Below are 20,378 nucleotides of genomic sequence, written 5' to 3'. Positions count from 1 at the left end.
GACAAAATACAAAAACAATAGTATGAATGTCCTGCAGACTGAACAAATGCAAACAGACTTTGGAGGGAAGTCAAAATTTGGAGCAAGTGACCAACACACAGAGTGAGTTTCCTGTTTTTCTGTGGCTCTACCCCTAAAGGCAACTCTGATAAAAGCAAATAAAGGCCTCTTTCTGGCCAGAGGAACCAGGGCCACCAGAAAATAAGGGAAGGGGGGACCAGAAGGAAAGTAACAGAGAAGTGGAACCTTTAATTCTGTGTAAAAACTCAACGTGTCTCTGGCCGACTCCTAAACCAGTCTAGTTCTGCCTGAAAGCAGCATGCAAATTGTCACTCCCGTCCTCACAACAAGAACAAAACTGAACAAAGTGAAAATCAACAACTCTTCGTAGATCCATCATCTAATTGAGGTCATGGGGCAAATCACTGTTCTCCAAACCGGAGACCAGGCTAATATGGTGAAGCATAGCTTGTTAGAACAGAAGCCTAGAAGCAGAATCCTCCCACCGGAGCCAGTACCAGGATAGAAATATTTAGTGTAGTTGACAAATTCCTAGAGCCTTTGTTTGGATAAGCTTGAGAGTTAGAAACTCCTCCCATTCTTAGGGCTTCCCCCAAATTTTATGAGCTTTTTCCTATAGGAATACCACCAAGTTTTGAAGGCGAAGATCTAAGAAAAATGCCTAATGCTTCTGGCAGTGTGGGAGGAAAAGTAGTCATTGAGAAGTACAGCCTGAACATTCTGTTCATCTTAACAATAGTCTGCCCTAGGCCGGGCTTGGTGGCTCACGCCTGTAATCCTAGCTTTCTGGGAGGCCAAGGTGGGAGGATAGCTGCAGCTCAGGGGTTCTGACACCAGCTTGAGGACAGTGAGACCCCGCCTCTATTTAAAAAAAAAACAAAACAAAAATAGTCTGCCCTCGAGGGGAATGTAAGAGCCTAACGTAGCCTAACTCCTAGCTCCACTAAAAGCCAAGCCTATTTGCCTCAGTTCCTCTTACCCTGTTCATCATGTCAAGCTTTCAACCAAAAATTACAAAGTAAGCTAAAAGGCAAAAAGCACACTTTGATGAGACAGAGTAAGTATCAGAACCAAACTCAGATATGGCAGGGGTATTGAAGTTAGACCAGGAATTTAAACTAACCATGATTAATATACTTAAGGCTCTAATGGAAAAAATGGATGACATGCAAGTACAGCTGGGTAATATTAATATAAACTGAGAGGTAGAAACCTTAAAAAAGAAACGGTAGAAATCAAAAACACTGTAACAGAAATGAAGAATGCCTTTAATAGGCTCACCAGTAGACTAGACACAGCCAGGAAAAATCAGTGAGTTTGAAGTTATAGGAATAGAAACTGCCCAAACTGAAAAGCAAAGAGGAAAAGGAAGTGGAAAAGAAAAGAAACAGGATATCTAAGAACTGGGTTAACTACTCAAGGTTGTAACATATGTAATGGGAATACCAGAAGAAGAAGAAAGAGAAAACAGAAGAAATATTTGGAGTAATGACTGAGAATTTCCCAAAATTAATGACAAGACTCCCAAACCACACACATGTGGGGCAGACTGAAAATAGGAGCTAAGGTATAAAGAGATCTGAGCCACCACCTAACTGGAGATGTGAAAATCTGCAATTTGTCAAACCAAGTTAATTATCTGCTAAAACAAAATGTCAACGCTTTTTGGACTAACACGAAGGATTCAGAATTCTTACAGTATAATATAATATTTATAATGTCTAGAATAGAATCCAAAATTACTCAGTATCCAAAGAGCCAAGAAAATGGGACCTACTCTGAAAGAAAAAGAATCAGCAGATGCCAACCCCAAGATGACCCAGTTGTAGGAACTATCAAAGACTTTAAAGCAGTTATTATAGCTGTGCTCCATGAAATAAAGGAAATAGTACACTTGGAATAAATGAAGATATGGAATATCAGCCAGAGAAATAGAAAATACAGAAAGAACCAAATGGAAATTTTATCTGAGTGGACAAGTAGAAAACAAATGCTAAAATGTTAGACCTAAAATCAATGATATCAATAATTATTTTTAGTATTAATGGACTAAGTACCCACATTAAAATGCATAGATTATCAGAATGAATAAAAAAAGTAAGACCAACTATTTTCTGTCCTGAAGAAATACAATTAAAATATAAAGACATACAGGGTGAAAGTAAATGGATGAAAAAAGATAATACCTATAAATTATAACCAATGAATGTGGACAGGGTGCATTAATATCAGATAGATTTCAAGGGATAAAAGGTACATTTCATCATGATAAGGTCAATTCATCAGGAAGACAAAACATTCATAAATGTTCACACCTATTAAAATAGCACCAAAATACATGAAGCAAAAATTGGTGGAATCCATTCCACCATTAGAGTAGATTTTAACACCCGTCTCAGCAGTTGATGCCTTTGTTAGCTAAACAAAATCAGTATAGACATAGGGGATCTGATAGACACTATTAACCACCTTGACCTAATTGATACTTGGGAACATTATACCCTAAAACTGCAGGATATACATTTTTTCCAAGTACATATAGTAAGTTCACCAAGATAGACTATATACTGATTCATAAAAGTAGTTTTGGTACATTTAAATGGATCAAAATCATAGTGTGTTCTCTGACCACAATACATTAAGTTTGAATTTATATGGAGATATAGATCAGTAAGATATTCAGGAAAATCATACATATTTGGAAATTAAGCAATGCGCTTCTAAGTAATCTATGGGTCAAAGAAGAAGTCACATGGGAAATTAGAAAATGTTTTTAACTAAATGATAAAAATAAAAAATTTGTGAAATGCAGCTAAAATAGTTTTCACAGGGAAATGTATAGGTTTAAATGTTTAAATTTAAAAGGAAAGATCTAAAATCAGTGACCTAAAGTTTTATCTCAAGAAGCTGGAAGTCAAAAGAAGAAAATAAATCCAAAGTAGGTAGAAGAAAGGAAATAATAAAGGTAAGAACAAAGTCAATTAATAGAAAATAGGCTGATAGAGAAAATTAATAAAGCCAAACCTTTTTGATCAATAATATTTATAAACCTAATAGACTGATAAAGAAAAAGAGGGATGTGAGGGCGATCTGGCTGTGACATCTGTCACCCCATTGATCGCCAGGGTTGATTCGGCTGATCTGGCTGGCTAGGCGGGTGTCCCTTCCTCCCTCACCGCTCCCTGTGTGTCCCTCCCGAAGCTGCTGCGCGCTCGGTCGAAGAGGACAACCTTCCCTGATAGAAAGAGGACCGTTCTTCAGTCAGGGGTAGACGAGTAGCTTCAGTCCCCTGCTAGAACCTCCAAACAAGCTCTCAAGAAAAAGAGAACACAGATTAATATCAGGAGTTAAGGATTGTCACTTCAGATCTTATACATAAATGGATAAAAAGAATATTCTAAACAACTTTATGCCAATAAATTTGAAAACCTATATAAAATGGGCATATTCCATATTATAAGACTACACACAAAAAGATTATTCAAGGGAAAATAACCTGAATAGCCCTATATCCACTAAAGAAGTTGAATTTATGATTAAAAACTTTCCTACAAAGAAAAACTCCAAGCCCAAATGTTTTCACTGGTGAATTCTGTCAGACATTAAAGGAAAAAATAATGCCAACTCTACACAAACTCTTTTGGAAAATAGAACAGAAGAAATTGGAGGCTGGAATTGCCCTGATACCAAAACCAGACAAAGATAGAAAAGATATATACCAATATACCTCATGAGCATGGACACTGAAACTCAGCATAATATTAACTCAACTCAAAAATAGACGAAAAAGAATAAATTGTAACCAAGTCGGACTTCTTCCAGGAATTTAAGATTGATTTAGCATTTGAAAATAATTATAGGCCAGGCACGGTGGCTCACGCCTGTAATCCTAGCACTCTGGGAGGCCGAGACGGGTGGATCGCTCAAGGTCAGGAGTTTGAGACCAGCCTGAGCAAGAGGGAGACCCCGTCTCTACTAAAAATAGAAAGAAATTATCTGGCCAACTAAAATATATATAGAAAAAATGAGCCGGGCATGGTGGCACATGCCTGTAGTCCCAGCTACCCGGGAGGCTGAGGCAGTAGGATCGCTTAAGCCCAGGAGTTTGAGGTTGCTGTGAGCTAGGCTGACGCCACGGCACTCACTCTAGCCCGGGCAACAAAGCGAGACTCTGTCTCAAAAAAAAAAAAAAAAAAAAAAAGAAAAGAAAATAATTATAATTTCCTATCTTAACAGAACAAAGGAGAAAAGCCATATGATTATTAATAGATATGGCGGGGGGGTGGGGGAGGGAACTTGAAAATTCAACACTCATGATAAAAACTCTGCAAACCAGGAATAGAAGAAAACTAGGCATTCATGAAAAACATCTACAGCTAACATCATACTTAATGGTGGAATACTGGATATTTTCCCAATACCATTGGGAAGAGAAAAAAGAATATCCTCCCCTTCCCCATTCCTACTTAGCATTTCCAGGAAGTCCTGGCCATTGCAATAAAGAAAAGAAAAAGGCATAAAAATCTAAAAGAAGTAAACATTTCTCTATTTGCAGAGGACATTTTTTTTACACAGAAAATCCTCAGAAAAATACTAAGCCCCTAGAACTAATAAATGTAGTAAGATCATGGATACAAAATTAATATACAGAAATCAATTGTATATTTTCATGTACTAACAGCAATTTGAAAATATTTTTAAAATTCCATTAATAATGCCAGACAACATACAATATTTAAGAATAAATTTAACAAAAGATGTGCAAGACTTCTAAACTGAAAATTGTAGAACATTGCTGAGAAAATTAAGAGATAAATAAATGTAGAACTATACTAAGTTTTTATGGATTAGAAGATTCAGTATGTTGTAGTCAGTTGGCTTTTGATAAAGGTGCCCAAACAGTTCATTGGGGGCAAGAAAACTTTTCAACAAATGATGCAGGGAAAACTAGATGTCCCTAAGGGGGAAAAAAATGAGTATTAAACATTTGCCTTACAAAATACCCTAAAATTAACTTAAGATGTTGAAAACTATAAAACTCCCAGGAGAAAATCTTTCAGCAAGGATTTCTTAGAATACTGAAAACACACACCATATCAATAAAGAAAAATATTGATGAATTGAACTTCACCAAACCTCAAAACTATAGTGATCTTCAAAAAACATTGTTAAGAAAACAAAGAAACAAGCTACCTACCAAATTGCAGAAAATATTGAATACATATATCCAACCAAGAAAGTCACCACACCTAGTATTTTCTGAGGTGTTTTCTATGGAAGAGTAGTTTGATTAGTCAGCAAATGTTTACTGATTTGCGTTGGCCAGGCAGTATACTGGGTGCTAGGGTTAGAGTGGTGAACAAAACAATCTTTGCCTTAGAATTTATACAGTCAGTGGGACAAGGGACTAAGAAATACATAACAAGTGGTGGTAACTTCTATGAGGAAAAATAAACCAGGTTAAGAAGGATGGAGTGAAAAGTAGGGAGCTAATGAGAGAAGTACTTGAACAGAGCTGAATAAAGCAAGGGAGAGTGAGTCGATGCTAGGGGAAGAGCATTCCAAGCAGAGGAAATAGCAGATGTCAGGTCTGAGCAAGGAGGATGGAAGAAGGGTCAGACAAGTAGCAAAGGGCCAGATTATGTAGCCCCTGGAAAGGACTGTGAATTTCATCTTGAGTAAGAAGGAAACCACTACGAGCAGGAAAGCGACATGATGTCTTACGTTCTAAACCAATGAAGTAATCCTTTCGGTATAGAACACGTTTAGGAAATGTGATACCATATCCACACTTTACCCCATGTTTATTTTGTTCATTATCCTGCTTAAAGGCTGTGGTAAATCCCATGATACAGTAAAGAAACCTGTTCAACTCTGTTTAACATCTCTCAGACCTTTTGAGCCCTTTTACTTTAGCATTCATTAATAGCACATAAAATTTACTTTGGAAATTTCCAACTTAACCAGAATTAATATTTAAAATGATTTTCTAAATAGGAGGATCTAGCTTTTTCAATTGCATCTCTTATCTATGGTAGTAATTTCTATTTATTGTTTGATTACTACATACTACAAGCAGGTACTACCTGTATCTGGGTCTCTTGTGTCCATTATTTCATATCACAAGTGCCTTACCCAGAGTTATACAGCTGGTATGTGAGGGAGCTAAGATTTGGGCGCTGGCAGTTTTACTCCAGAAGCCATGGCCTTAGCCACTAGGGGCCACATTGCCTTCTCTTAGAATATTTGCTAAAGAATTATTTCACATAGTCATCATTCCTTTTGCAAATCAAAACCTTGTTTTTTACTTTAAAAATTATTTTTACATTTATAGATGTCTCAAATATTCCATAAATACCTTTTGTTTTGTATTTTCAATGAACTATGAATATGTTAACTTTTTCATTCCTTCCAAGATTAATATGTTCTGATTGATATAAAATTGTTTCTGTCTTATAATAAGTATGTATCTAATTTTTCCTAGATTGAAGGATTCTCATTAAACAAACTGGGGAATTTCAACCTTAAAGATATTGAGAAGGACGCTGTGGTCTGGGAATATACTGATAATGCTTCAGGGGACACAGACATAACAAAAGAAGAGGCACCGAAAGAAATACTGGTTAAAAGGGGACAGGTCTGTTCTCTAATTTTTAGTTTTATTTCAGTTGTCACTTGTGGAGTTTGTGGGTTAATCAGTCTTCCTATTTTATTTCCTTAACTATCTTAACTATTTCATGGCTATTTCATTTCCTAGTCTATTCAGTCCCTTGAATAGACAAGTAGCAGGAAAAGGTTTAAAAAAAAAACAACTTAAATTATTAAATCCGAGGTTATTTGTACCCTCTGTGTACAGGGTCCCTTTGAAAGATACTGAGAATTCAAAGGCAAATCCCTATCCATACTCTAAGAACTTAGTCTTAGATGGTATTACGAGGTTTAAATATATGAAAAGTTAACTAACTTTAAATTATTGAAATAACAGTGAATAAGTATGTAATTTGATATACTTATTCCCCAGCTATCCTGTTTGGGTGAGCGGGGGAGTTTGTGCACAAGGAAAGAATGGCTATTAGAATTTCAAACAAAAATCTGTGCAATGTAATAATCCTAGAAATAAGAATAGGATTCTGTCCCAAATAGTGAAAGGTCTTTGATCTTCCCATAACCCTTTGGGCTAAAACGACAATAACATCCACAAAGCATTTCTGAGACTAGGATTCTGATCCTAGTTCAATACAAACAAGTCACATCACTCCTCCAGTCCATGCCTAAAATGAGGAATAGTGGTGAATCATAGATTCTGTTTATGTTTTCTAGAATCCTTGAACATTAGTGGGAGGAAAGAGGTGGTACCACCCTTCCCCTGCTGCCGCCAGAACGGTACCACTTTTATCTGTCTTCTGTTCGGGGTTCCTGTAGTGGATAAGAGTACAGGCTGTGGAGCCAGAAAATGTGAATTTGTATGCCACCTCTCCCACTTCCTAGCTGTGTGCCCTTGGGCAAGTTACTTAATCTTTCTGTGTGCTACTTTCCTCCCTACAAATGGGGATAATATTGGTACCCTCTCATAGGGTCATTGATTTATAGAATGCTTAACTCAGTGCCAAGCATGTGGTAAGCACTCAGTAAATGTTAGCTACCATTGTTACTTTATTTGGAAAAGAAAGTGTTCTCAACTTAAAAAATTTAGTACCAGTAGTCTCGATATTTCAGAGGTCTCTTACGTTCCATGTTATGGTATTAAGTCATTTCAGTGAGATGCTTAAAAATCCTTTGTAATGCTGAAAAAGGCTATGTATAAAGAGGTGAAATTTAATAAGACGTAAAATTTCTGGGGGGTGTCTTTGTGTCCTCAACTATAGTGTTTGGGACATAGACAACTTCCATTTTTAGTTAGTTCTGCCTTGTAATTCTCCAAGATGACTTTATCTTATTGGCAGAACCTTTGTGATTGAGAAAAATACCGTACCACTTGTTTTGAAGCTTGATATATTAAAGTATGATCAGAGACGAATTTGTACACCTTAGGGGAAAATATTTTTTTCGGTGTGAATCATAGGAATAATGTGAAGGAAAAGCCATTACTCTAAGTCCATTTAATGCTTTATTTTTACATTTTTATGCTATTTGGAAAGATTAATCACGTTACCACTTCTGAAATTAAATGAGCTGTAGATATTATGGAGTTGCATATGGTGTAGTGAAAAAGCACCGTCCTGGGATGGGGAGACCTTGTTCTCATTCTGCCAGTGACAAGCAGTGCGACCTTCTGACAAGTCATAGAAATTCTTGGGGCTTCAATTCCTTCTCTTTTAATATATGGGAGTTGAACTGCAGTACCTCTTAAGAGCATCTTAAGTTGTGATGTTGTGTTTTCGTGATATGTGGATTTCTTGTACTTAAAAAGACTACCTAAGTGAAAAAATACAGAGAGCAACCAAGTCTGCTAGATGCTTTCCCTTGTTTCTGATTTAATCCTCATAACTATCCTGTGTTATAGGTGGTATCATCCCTACTCTGCAGATAATGATAGCGACCATTTTTTGAACACTGTGTGCCAGGCACTGTGCTAAGCACTTTACAGACACTATCTCACTCAGTCCTCCCAACAACCCTATGAGGTGGGTACTGTTATCCCCATTTTTCAGATGAGGAAACCAAGGCTTAGATAGGTTATAGTCCTTGACCAGGATCATACACAGCTAGTACATGGCAAGAGTTTGGATTTCAAATCTAAGCTTGACCTAATTCCAAAGCCAGTTCTCTTAGCCACTAAGCTGTACTGCCAGTCTGAGAACGAAGAAGCTAAGTCACAGAGTATTAAGAGTTATGACATGGCAGAATCACTATTTGGACTCATTTTTTTTCCTTTCCTAAGTACTGTGTACTTTCCAATATAATTACATCACAGTATGTTCCAGCTTATCAGAAGTCTGTGACCGTAAAACTAGTATCAGTTTCTCATATCAAGTTATTTGACTTTAAAATTAATTGCCACTGGCAGAGACAGTGTATTTTTATAGATTCTCAGGGCAATGAGAGGAGTGTTTTTCCTTTTTCTCTGTGCCTTTAGCTACCGTCCATTTCTGTGTGTCTGTGACTATAAAGGTGCCTCCAGCGGCAATAACAGGAAGAGTTCAGTGCAGAGTGTTAGCAGCCCATGCACGGTCCTCTCCGCATGTTATTAAGAGTTCAAAATTAGGAGTGCTGTCTGGTTACATAAAACTGATCCTGTCTATTCCTGTGATAATGACTGGATTTTAACATTATCTAATCCTAGGAGTGCAGTGAAGTAATGCTGTTTTACCATAAGCAAAATAGAACCTAGAATTTGATTTATCTAGATGGATTGTCAAGTTTATATTTTGCTAAGGATTTTCACATTTTTTAATTGGATGTCTGAATGATCTCTAATTTTTCAGATTATGCTTACATCTGAAATAAACTGTATGTTTCTCTTTGCTATTAATAGGTGTCATTAATATTTGATATAAAACACCAGCCTTCGGTACCAGTTGGGCAGCTCTGGGTGGAAATGCTGCGATTCTATGCTTTAGAATTTAATTTGGCTGACTTAGTGATAAGTATTCGTGTCAAAGAATCAGTATCTCGAGAATCAAAGGATTGGCCCAAAAAGCGCATTGCCATTGAAGGTATCTAACAATGTTTATCTTTAATTCCCCCTTTTTTTTAAGGTACCAGTCTAACAGCATGCTTTTTATTTCGGTCTCTTTTCAGCTTCTAGACGTAAGGTAGGCCTGGCCTCAGAGGTGAAATAAATAGTTACAATCTTGCATGTGTTACAGTGGGTGATTTCAAGTAATGAACTGTTCCCCCTGGGTTTTTAAAGTATAAGCAACTGGAATAATGGCTGCTTGAGACCTTGCTTTCTTTGTAAATTGCTTAAAAACTTAAATGCTTAAAAAGTTTTTTCACAGTGATGTGTGAACCCCCTTTCCTCTTTACAATTCTCACTTCTGAAATTTTAAACTCAGTCCTTTTGTAAATTGTTGATATTGTTTACGTTTGCAAAGGTGAGGAAAATATTTGTTCTTTTGAAAAATGACATTCTCAGTTGGATTCCTGTCCAATAGAGGGAACGAATAGTTATTTTTGACATATCTGCAGTAACATTAAGGACTTATTCATAAAATCACTTTTTTAGTGAAGGCTCATTTAACTGAAATCACTATATCAAAGACACACTGATATGCCCTGTAGATGTCATTAAATGAACTAGCTCTTCTCAGCTTTGTAAAGTCAGGAGGTTGAAACCCCTCTAGAAATCTTAATTCTCCTCCTTTAAATAATTTAAAGAACCTCCTAAATGGAATTCTCTTATTTTTGCTTGATTTTTTTTCAAGCTTTATGTTGCATAAGAGGGTTTTTTGCATTTTGCATAAATTCTGTGTGCAATCATGGGGATCTCACATTTTTAAACCCTCCCCTGCAGTTTCTCTGGCTCAGCTCTTCTGGCCAATTGCCTAACCTGCTGGAGTTCTAGGGGAGGAGAAAAGATTGAGAGAAGTGGTGTCTCCTCCTGGTGCCTCCCTCTCGCCCCTGAAATTCAGTCCAGCCAATTCAGTGATGGGGCTTCCCGGGGCAGAAGAGTGGAGGTAAGCTCGACAAACCTCAGGGCCTGGCTGAGTGGGGAGGCAGAACACTCAGCAGCAAAGCCTGTCGGGAAGACCTTGATTCTTCCCGAGGGCGTGAGAGCCACATCTTTTCCGCCTCCGCAGTCACAGATGTTTCAGAAAATGTTGCTTTTTGTTCTTAAACTATATTTTCTTACTCCCCACCCCCATTGGTTTTTAAGCATATAAGATACATGACAAATTTTACTATTGTTTGTTGTCTATTTTTATCTGCAGCAGGCTTAATTTTTAAAACATGAAATAGAAGTATATGAAGTGGTAGATTTTTTTCTTTTCTTTTTTTTTTTTTGTTACAGATCCCTACTCTGTTAAAAGAAATGTGGCAAGGACCCTAAATAATCAACCCGTGTTTGAATATATACTTCATTGTTTAAGAACAACATATAAATACTTTGCTCTTCCACATAAAATTGCAAAATCCAGCCTTCCAAAGCCTCTGGGTGTAGTTACATGTGCTTCAGAACATTCTAAAGAAGTAGTAAATCATGACCCAGCCGGACATGCAAAAGGTGATAAGCTCAAAAACTCAGTTTTGGCCCCAGGTCCCAGTGCAACTGCAAATACCTGTAAGATACATTTGCATACTCTTAAAGAGACTGCTGAAAAGTTTGGAAGCCCACCAACAGAGGAAATGGGAAATATACATATCAGTGTCCACCCAGAAAATTCTGACTGTATCCAGGCAAAGGTCAATTGTGATGATCATGAGGATGTTAAAGTACACCATCAAGAAACAGAAAGTAAAAATGAGAAAGAGACAATTGGGAAAAAGGGCAGGCATCCTTTGACTGTTGATCAAGGTTTAAGCAGTAGCGGATGCGGAGAGCTCGTAATCTGTGGCAGCACTCTTAATGATGAGACAGACAGCACTTTGAATTTAGAAGGCATCCAGAATCCTACAGCTAAAGCATGTGATGGATTTGCTACTTTAGATGACAAGGCTGATATTGATGAAGAAAGTATAGAAAATACTGATGAACTAGAAGACTCTCTAAACCACTCTGCCCCTTCAGTACAGGGCCAGACATCAAAAATCATTCACTCTGATGAAGAGGAGGAGGAGGAAGAGGAGGAGGAGGAGCAAGAACCCAGGCTCACCATTAGCCAAAGGGAAGATGAAGATGGCATTGCTAATGAAGATGAGTTAGACAACACCTACAATGGATCAGGGGATGAGGACGGCCTGTCTGAAGAAGATGATGAAGTAGGCGAGCCTGCTAAGTACGAAGACATGAAGGAATGTGGAAAACATGTAGATGGAGCTCTAGTAATGGAACTTAACAAAATAAGTCTTAAAGAAGAAAATATCTGTGAGGAAAATTCACCTGTGGATCCGTCCGGTTTCTTCTATGAATTTAGTAAACTTATCTTCACCAAAGGCAAGGTAATCGGTGCCAGTACTACACTTAGAACTAGGAGACCTTAAACAATTTTAATGCATGTAATTTCGGTTTTTATATTCTAGAGCGGAAGTCTCCCTGTTTTGCTTGTGGTTAACGAGTTGGTCTTTTGAATATGATCACTTGGTCCACTTCCCTCTCTAAGACTCATGGGAATTTGCATAGAAGGAAGGGAATGCTGTTAGTAGTGAAAATAAGTACCTTTTTCTCCTGAAGATACCATAGGGGGTCCTCTTCTCTCAGATCATTTGGAGTGGCTGCATATTGTATTTTCATTTCCTTTGGAAAGTGAAGAGTTGACTAGATATTTACAAAAAGATTCCAGACCTCACTATTTGGCAACTAAAGTGTTATCTTAAGTTTTGTTTTGCTTTATCATGTTCCTGCAGTCTCCTACAGTAGTGTGCAGCTTATGCAAACGAGAGGGTCATCTAAAGAAGGATTGTCCAGATGACTTCAAAAGAATCCAGCTGGAACCCTTGCCACCGCTAACACCGAAGTTTTCAAATATCTTAGATCAAGTTTGCATCCAGTGTTACAGTAAGTTATTCACATTTCTTTTGATTTGTTGAAATATTAAATTGACATTTACTCAAGAGTCATCAGAATCCCTATCCTGTTAGCTCTCTAAGCACTTACAGAGACTAAGTCTGTTCCATTCTCTGTGGTATCCACAGTGTTCTATGTCATGCTTGTCCCTTTTAGGACATGCAATAAATATAAATGAAAGACAAGGAAAGAAGAAAGGAAGACATTTTAAGTCTTTTTGTTTTGTTTTTTCTTTGTTTTGCTTTGTTTTGTTTTGTTTTTTGAGACAGGGTATCACTCTGTTACCCAGGCTACAGTGCAGTGGCATCTTCATAGTTCACTGCAACCTCAAACTCCTGGTCTCAGACAATCCTCCTGCCTCAGCCTCCCAAGTAGCTGGGACTATGGCCACATGCCACCATGCCCAGCTAGGTTTTTTTTTTTTTTTTTTTTTTTTTTGGTAGAGACTGGATCTCACTATTTTGTTTAGGCTTCTCTTGAGCACCTGGCCTTAAACTCCCAAAGTACTAGTATTACAGATGTGACCCACGGTGCCTAGCCCCTTTTAAGTCTCAAGATTAGAGTGCTAGCATTTTTCAGCTGGTGTTTCTTGAAAAGTTTTTCTAGATGCAGTTAATAATATTTCATGACCAGAAGTATTTCCAGGCCAAGGAGGGAATAACTCTATATACTGCCCTCTCACCTAGGGTAGTAAATCTCCCCATAGAGATTTCCAGGGCACATTGGCATAATGAAAGTGTCTGAGAAGTATTATTTCCAAAATTTGAGCATGAAGTACTTTTCGAGTAATGCTAAGTAATAGCCTACGTAACAGCCCTTTAAGGAACACCAGTTTGGGGAAGCCTTCATAAAGAGAGGTTTACAAGTTTTACAAAGAAAACATTTAAAGGAGAGGCATTCAGCTGATTAGAATGATAGAACTTGTTTGACATGGCTACACTGTGAGCTATCCATCTGTGCCAGAACACACTTCGCTTTTAATCAGTGATTTTTTTTTTTTTTTTAACAAACCTTTTTGGAGGGTATGAGCTATGAAAGAAAACTAGATTCTCTTTAGACAAAAATACATGCAGACACTCACAGACATTTTATTCACACTCTGTGAAGTTCCCAGAAGTCCCTTTCTAGACCCCGAGAGTCTGTGAAACCCAGGTTCAGATCCCCAGTTCAAATTAGTTTCCATTTCAAAAGTAGCTCTTGGTGATAGGCTCTTTATAAAGGGGCATTTTTTATTTCACATTACTAACACTATCTACCAAAAAGATACAAAAATTTAGGAGGTTTTTTTAAGCTTGTAAGTTTTATTTTCTAAAAAATATAATTTTTTCAGCCTTTTCAAAGTATATCTACAGTCTTATTTTCTCAATGTGTCTATTTTAAACAGAGGATTTTTCTCCAACTATTTTAGAAGATCAGGCTCGTGAACATATTCGACAAAACCTAGAAAGTTTCATAAGACAGGACTTTCCAGGTAAATGATTTTTTCATCTTTAAGAACAGTATTGTGACCTTCCTTCTGAATGAGTACATGGCTTACAAGCATAGTGATTTTGAGAATCATAAAGTGATCTTGTGGGGATGGCGGGTCAGGGTTTCAGGTTTCAGTTCTACAATATGCCTGGGATGTCTTTGGTCTGCCAAGTCCTAGTTTACCAATAGAAAGAGCAGTATCGGCCGGGCGTGGTGGCTCACGCCTGTAATCCTAGCACTCTGGGAGGCCGAGACGGGAGGATCGCTTGAGGTTAGGAGTTCAAGACCAGTCTGAGCAAGAGCAAGACCCCCACTCTACTAAAAATAGAAAGAAATTAGCCAGACAACTAAAAATACTTAGAAAAAATTAGCCAGGCATGGTGTCGCATGCCTGTAGTCCCAGCTATTCGGGAAGCTGAGTCAGGAGGATCAGTTGAGCCCAGGAGTTTAAGGTTGCTGTGAGCTAGGCTGACACCATGGCACTCTAGCCCGGGCAACAGAGCGAGACTCTGTCTCAAAAAAAAAAAAAAAAAAAAAAAGAACAGTAGCAGTTGTAGCATTTATCCTAGGAGATGCCACAAGTGAATTTCATTTAATATTATAACATGTTTAGAGTCAAAGTTCACATACCTCTAAAAAGTGCATTTATTTAGAAAGTAGTAAGCTTACATTATTAAATATGATGAGGTGATTTAACATTTTTCCTGAAATGTCCGTGCATTTAAGAATAAAGTGGCACCTGATAATCTTTCTTGCCATATATAGCTTATATTTCTTTAAAGGAAACTTCGAGAGGAAAAAATTTAGAATAAATGACTGATTAATAAGATCTGAACATAATTATGAGATTACTATAGGGTAGTTAACTGGGTATTTTTGATTCATGAAAGGACCATTTTGATCACAAAGTTAAATATATCAGGTAATTAGTTATTACTTTTCATATATCCCCAACAGGAACTAAATTGAGCTTGTTTGGCTCCTCCAAAAATGGATTTGGGTTCAAGCAGAGTGACCTTGACGTCTGTATGACAATTAATGGACTTGAAACTGCTGAGGTACAGTGACCACATGAAACTTCGATTTGCTATAGCAGTGTGATTTGACCAATCTTGACTGACATTACAGCTTGATATTTTCCAAATATATCAGGGCATACCATAGGGTATGTGCCATTTGACACAATCTATCATCAAAGACATTAAGCAGCTTAGAGGTGAATGTGAGGAATTACAAAGTGGATTGCAAAGTGACATCTAGGAATTCTACGAAGTTAAACTAGCTTCTCCTGGCCACTGCACCGACTTGGAAGCACATACCCACACAAGGTTATCTGTAAAGGTTTTTATCAGACAGGCAATGTGATAAATGATAAGAGCACTAACCTTATAGTCCAGAGACCTGGATTTCAGACAAACTTGGTTTCATCAGTACCAAGACATATGGTCTTTGGTAGATAATCTGTGAAATGGAAATAATTTCTATTCCCTTTTAGCTCAGGTGATTGTTGTACACATTAGTTTGAATCATGTGTGTCAGGAGTCAGCAGACTATGGTCCATGGGCTAAATTCAGCCCCCGACTGCCTGTTTTTGTGAATGAAGTTTTATTAGAGCAGAGCCACACCCATTCATTTAAGTATTGTCTATGGCTGCTTTCGCTCTGTAAGTGCAGGGTTTAGTACCTGTGACAGAGGCCATATGGCCCGCAAAGCAGAACAAGTTCGCCAGCCCCTGATGTATCTGAAGACATTTATAAAATATAAAATACCATATATATAAAGATACAAAGTCTGAGAAGTGCTGAGTCTCTATTCTTTTTTTAATTTTTAACAGCAGTTCAAATGCTGATTATCCAAATGAGTGATGTTGCTGTTACTGAAGACCCTTTATTCCTTTTCTTAGTTTTAGTCTTTGTATTTGGAGGATGTATCTGATTTGGGAAAACAGTCAAAAGTGATCTATCCTGAACTAGGTGAATAAAGTAGATAAGCAAGATTGGTTCAATATACAGAATGACTCAATTGTACATCCTTAAGGTTGAATTTTTTTTTTTTTAAACATGGCTTGTCAACTAGTTTTGAGGGCATTTCTGAAATAAAATTTCAAATATGTTCTGGGATGTATATAACCATCAAAAGGGCTTCTGTTGGTAGGGTCAACCTAAATGTTTTTAATTATGATTTATTTGAAATATTATTTATTTTTGGTATATGACTTTACTTTTGTGCATTATTATTTTGGCTAGTCCTACGGGGAAATAATGTGAGCTTAATCACCCTCCACAGCAATTCAGTCAACTCTTAAACTATAATGAATGTCTACCCAGAATAAATAAGAAGGGGCACAGAAGGCCTTCTTACATATTCTGGCACATGGGGTACTTCTGAGTGATATAAATATATAGTGGGAACAAATGGAGGTCCTCGACCATGATTCAGAGACTTTTTTGGAAACCTTGGGTCTGCAGGCTTCCTGACTAATTTTAGCCTTTGTTACATGTCCAAAAGCAATTAGGAAATATGGTATTTGGTGGTTTTTGTATCCACAGGATATTTCCTATGAATACTGACTATGATATTCAGCTATAAGGGAAAAATATATAGAGACTGAATTGAAATTAATTTCCTTGTTTCTGAAGGTAATGGAAACTGTTTATAATCAGTTTAGGAACCTGTCTTCCAGTGTTGGTTCAATTGTTTGTGCCATCTTTGTTTCAGGGGTTGGACTGTGTAAGGACTATTGAAGAATTGGCAAGAGTGCTCAGAAAACATTCAGGTACCTCTATAAACTTTTTCTGAAAATATTTTTTTTCTTTTTATTAGTATTTTACATAGTGTTCTCTCTATCTCAGGGGGTTTGGTTCCAGGACGCTCACACATGCGCGCGCACATACACACATGTGCGTGCACACGCACACATAGATACCAAAATCCTCATATGCTCAAATCCCTTATATAAAATGGCATAGTATTTGCATATAATTTGTGCCCATTCTCCTGTATACGTTAAATCATCTCTAGGTTACTTGTGATACCTAATACGATGTAAATGCTATGTAAATAGTTGTTATACTGAATTGGTTTTTGTATTTGTATTATTTTTATTGTTTTCTTTTTTTCTCCCGAAATATTTTTAGTCTGAAGTTGGTTGAATCTGGGGGTGCAGAACCATGGTTATGGAGGGCTGACTGTACTTAGAATTTACTGATGCTGTGAAGCAGTGTGGTGGCTCATTTATAGAATATTTGCAATACTAGCGTCTTTAAAAAATCTTGTGTGAATAAGTATGAAAGGCCGAGAAATTGGTGATAAATTATGTGCATATCGTTGCCTAGTTCAGTTTTTTTCAAAACAAAGCATACACCAGACAGGCAAGAAACTCTGGAAATCATTTTGCCTTATTGACATTGTGTGTAAGTCAGAATGTAGGAGTTGCTGAAGTATTTATAGCAGTAAAATGTATATTCTACACATCTATAAATTGTGCACAGAATTGAAGTGCCATTAGCATTCTTTTGCTGCCGGGGTAGCTATGGATTCTATTAGCAGTCAAAATCTTCTTTTAAAATGTGACAGCAAACTTCTGTGCTGAGGGCTGAGAATGAAAGTAAATATGGTCTGTCCTCAGGGAACTTAAAATCCATGATCTATCCATGAAAACCTTTTGTTTTGTTTTGTTTTGAGACAGGATCTTGCTCTGTTGCCAGGGCTAGAGTACAATGGCATCATCATAGCTCACTGCAACCTCAAACTCCTGGGCTCAAGTGATCCTCCTTTCTCAGCCTCCCAAGCAGCTGGCACTACAGGCAAGTGCCATCATGCCTGGCTAATTTTTCTATTTTTTGTAGAGATGGGATCTCTCCCTCTTACTCAGGCTGGTCTCGAACTCCTGGTCTCAAGCAATCCTCCCACCTCGGCCTCCCTAAGTGCTAGGTTTACAGGCGTGAACCACCGTGCCCAGCTGAAAAGCTTTCTTATATTTCAGTCGAGAATAGACTTTTACTCACGGCATCGACATGCACACACACCTAGGCACACACAAACATACACCTTGAGTGCCCCTTTTCTTTATAATTTTTATTTCCAGACCTTAAATAAAGCAGATATCATGTTTAAATAAAAGGGAAAAAATATTAATTTTGATTTCTTTCCAGTGAAAATTAACCTAAGACATCAGGTTTTTTGGTTTTGTTTTTTTCAGATATATATCAATATAGTTTTCATTGGTCATTGAAGGAGATGTTTCCCTCACTTGGGAATTCTGCCTGTACAGGATGTGTTTTTTGTTTTGTTTTGAAGATATGTAAAGAAAGTAAAGTACTAAGTTACCACCACTATTAAGCTTTTTAGTGCTGAGCTAGATTTTGACTTGTATTTTTAAATAATTTAAATAATTTCAGACTTAAAGGAGAGCAGCAAAAGTCACAAAAAGAACTCTGTATAACCTTCATTCAAATTCACCAATTAACATTTTACCACCTTTGATTTATCATTTTATCTCTTGCTTGCTCTCAATTTCTTTCTGTACCATTTGAGAGTAAGCTATAGACACTATGTCCCTTTCCCCCAGAAATATCTCAGTATATATATCCTAAGAAGGAACAATGTTAAAAACAGATCATTTTTAGACTAGAAATGACTTAGACACATGGATCATGATAATCAAATGCAGATTGCGTGGAATAGGAATTTAATAACAGCTAGAGGGCTATGTCTAAAACTTGATATGTTCGAAAGCAGTCTCCTCGGGTATTTTATTGTGTGTTTCCTCTGTGCTTATCTCTGTGTTAGCACTTAGGGATACTGGAAAAATAAAGAATCTGTGTAAGTCTTACAGTTCTTAAAATAAGTAAGATAGTCTCAAACTGTAACAACGTAAGGTAATATTCAATTAACTTTTGAGGAGAGAGAGAATATGAGAAAGAGTTGCATAGGGGAGGTCCATGGAAGAGATGGACTTGTTATCTCAAATGATAGTGACTACTACTTGAAAAAGATGGGAAAAGAAGTCATTCCTAAGTGCATAGGCATGAGCATGAGAATTACTTTGGAATATTCTGGAAGACAGAAGATTGGTACATTTGGAGAGGATTTTCAAGTGGGAAATATTAGGAGATAAGATGAAGTGTACAGATATTTGGAAGCCACTGAAGTTTCTTCAGTAGGGGAGGGACCCAATAAAAGAAAATCATAGGGTTTTTAGGCAGCTGGTGTCATCTCTTTTAGGAAAGGTACAATCTAGGTGACAGGGCAGCAGGCCCTCAGCCAGGACGCCACTGTATTAAAAGGATAAAAGATATGAGAAATTCCAAATGGGAAATTTTGCCACCTATAAGTAGGAAAGTAAGGGTTAAGGCTGATGGCTGGGTACTTGAGAAATGAGGATGTTTGCAGAAAACACCTGTGTTGAGGTGTTTAGTTTACTGTGAAGGTATGATCTCTAAGAGTTAATAGTCCAGCAAGCAATTAGAAATAGGTGGTTGTCAGTCAGAATTGAAGATGAAAATAAAACAGTTATGCATTGAAAGCCTCAAAGAGAAAGGGAGAGAAAGAGATCAAGAATAAAACAGAATTCCAAGGAATTGTTTGAGAGAAGTTGAGGACTGAGCCTCATTTCAGTGGACAGAAATTAAGAGACTGAAAAGGGAGGCTTTGGAATGGTTTTTTTTTGGATTTATTTGAAAAAAATTTTTAAACTGATAACCAGAGAGGCAGAATGGAATGGTTTATGAAAGGACGAGGATGGTATACTGTGAAGAAATGCTAGAGGACAGGCTCATGAGTGTTACAATGATCAACAGTGTCAAATTCCAAATGTGAAGAACATGAGGAAGAAGCTGTCTCATTTAGAGCCAGTAAAGCAAAATAGTTGATGGAGATTCTAGAATCAGACTCTGGTTTTAAATCCTGGCTCCCCACTTGCTGGGCTGTGTGATCCCAGAAAGTCACTCAGCCTCATTACAGACACTCAGTTCCTTATCTGTAAAGTGGAAATAATAGAACTAGCATTTAAGATTAAGAAAGAAAATACATTAAAGTACAGGGCCTACCAAATTCTAAGTATTCGGTGAATAGTTTCCTTTCCCCTTTTCCCAATCAGTGTGTTAGATTTGCTTTATCTGCCATACAGACCTTTCTTCCTGAAATTTCTGCTGTCATCTATCTTGTAATATCATAACCTTCATGGCAAACTAAACACCTCCACACAGGTGTTCTCTGCAAACATTCCTGTTTCTCAATGATATTTTGTCCTGAGTTGGGTGATACGATCACTATGCAT

General features: G+C 37.3%; 1 protein-coding gene across 2 annotated transcripts in view; it reads left to right on the top strand.

Moving 5' to 3' along the window:
• LOC138388332 (terminal uridylyltransferase 7) overlaps positions 1 to 20,378 on the top strand; it is a 63,268-nt gene that overhangs the window by 18,244 nt on the left and 24,646 nt on the right. For both annotated transcript variants that reach the window (XM_069476291.1, XM_069476290.1), the window contains exons 11-17: positions 6,506 to 6,658; positions 9,497 to 9,677; positions 10,976 to 12,063; positions 12,469 to 12,619; positions 14,013 to 14,099; positions 15,056 to 15,156; positions 16,817 to 16,874. In XM_069476291.1, the coding sequence (XP_069332392.1) occupies positions 6,506 to 6,658; positions 9,497 to 9,677; positions 10,976 to 12,063; positions 12,469 to 12,619; positions 14,013 to 14,099; positions 15,056 to 15,156; positions 16,817 to 16,874 (1,819 nt within the window). The remainder of the gene's footprint in view (positions 1 to 6,505; positions 6,659 to 9,496; positions 9,678 to 10,975; positions 12,064 to 12,468; positions 12,620 to 14,012; positions 14,100 to 15,055; positions 15,157 to 16,816; positions 16,875 to 20,378) is intronic.

Source organism: Eulemur rufifrons, chromosome 7, assembly GCF_041146395.1.
Source record: "Eulemur rufifrons isolate Redbay chromosome 7, OSU_ERuf_1, whole genome shotgun sequence".
Classification (NCBI taxonomy): domain Eukaryota; kingdom Metazoa; phylum Chordata; class Mammalia; order Primates; family Lemuridae; genus Eulemur; species Eulemur rufifrons.
Note: the sequence above shows the minus strand (reverse complement) of the source record. Positions and strands in the feature narration are given on the sequence as shown.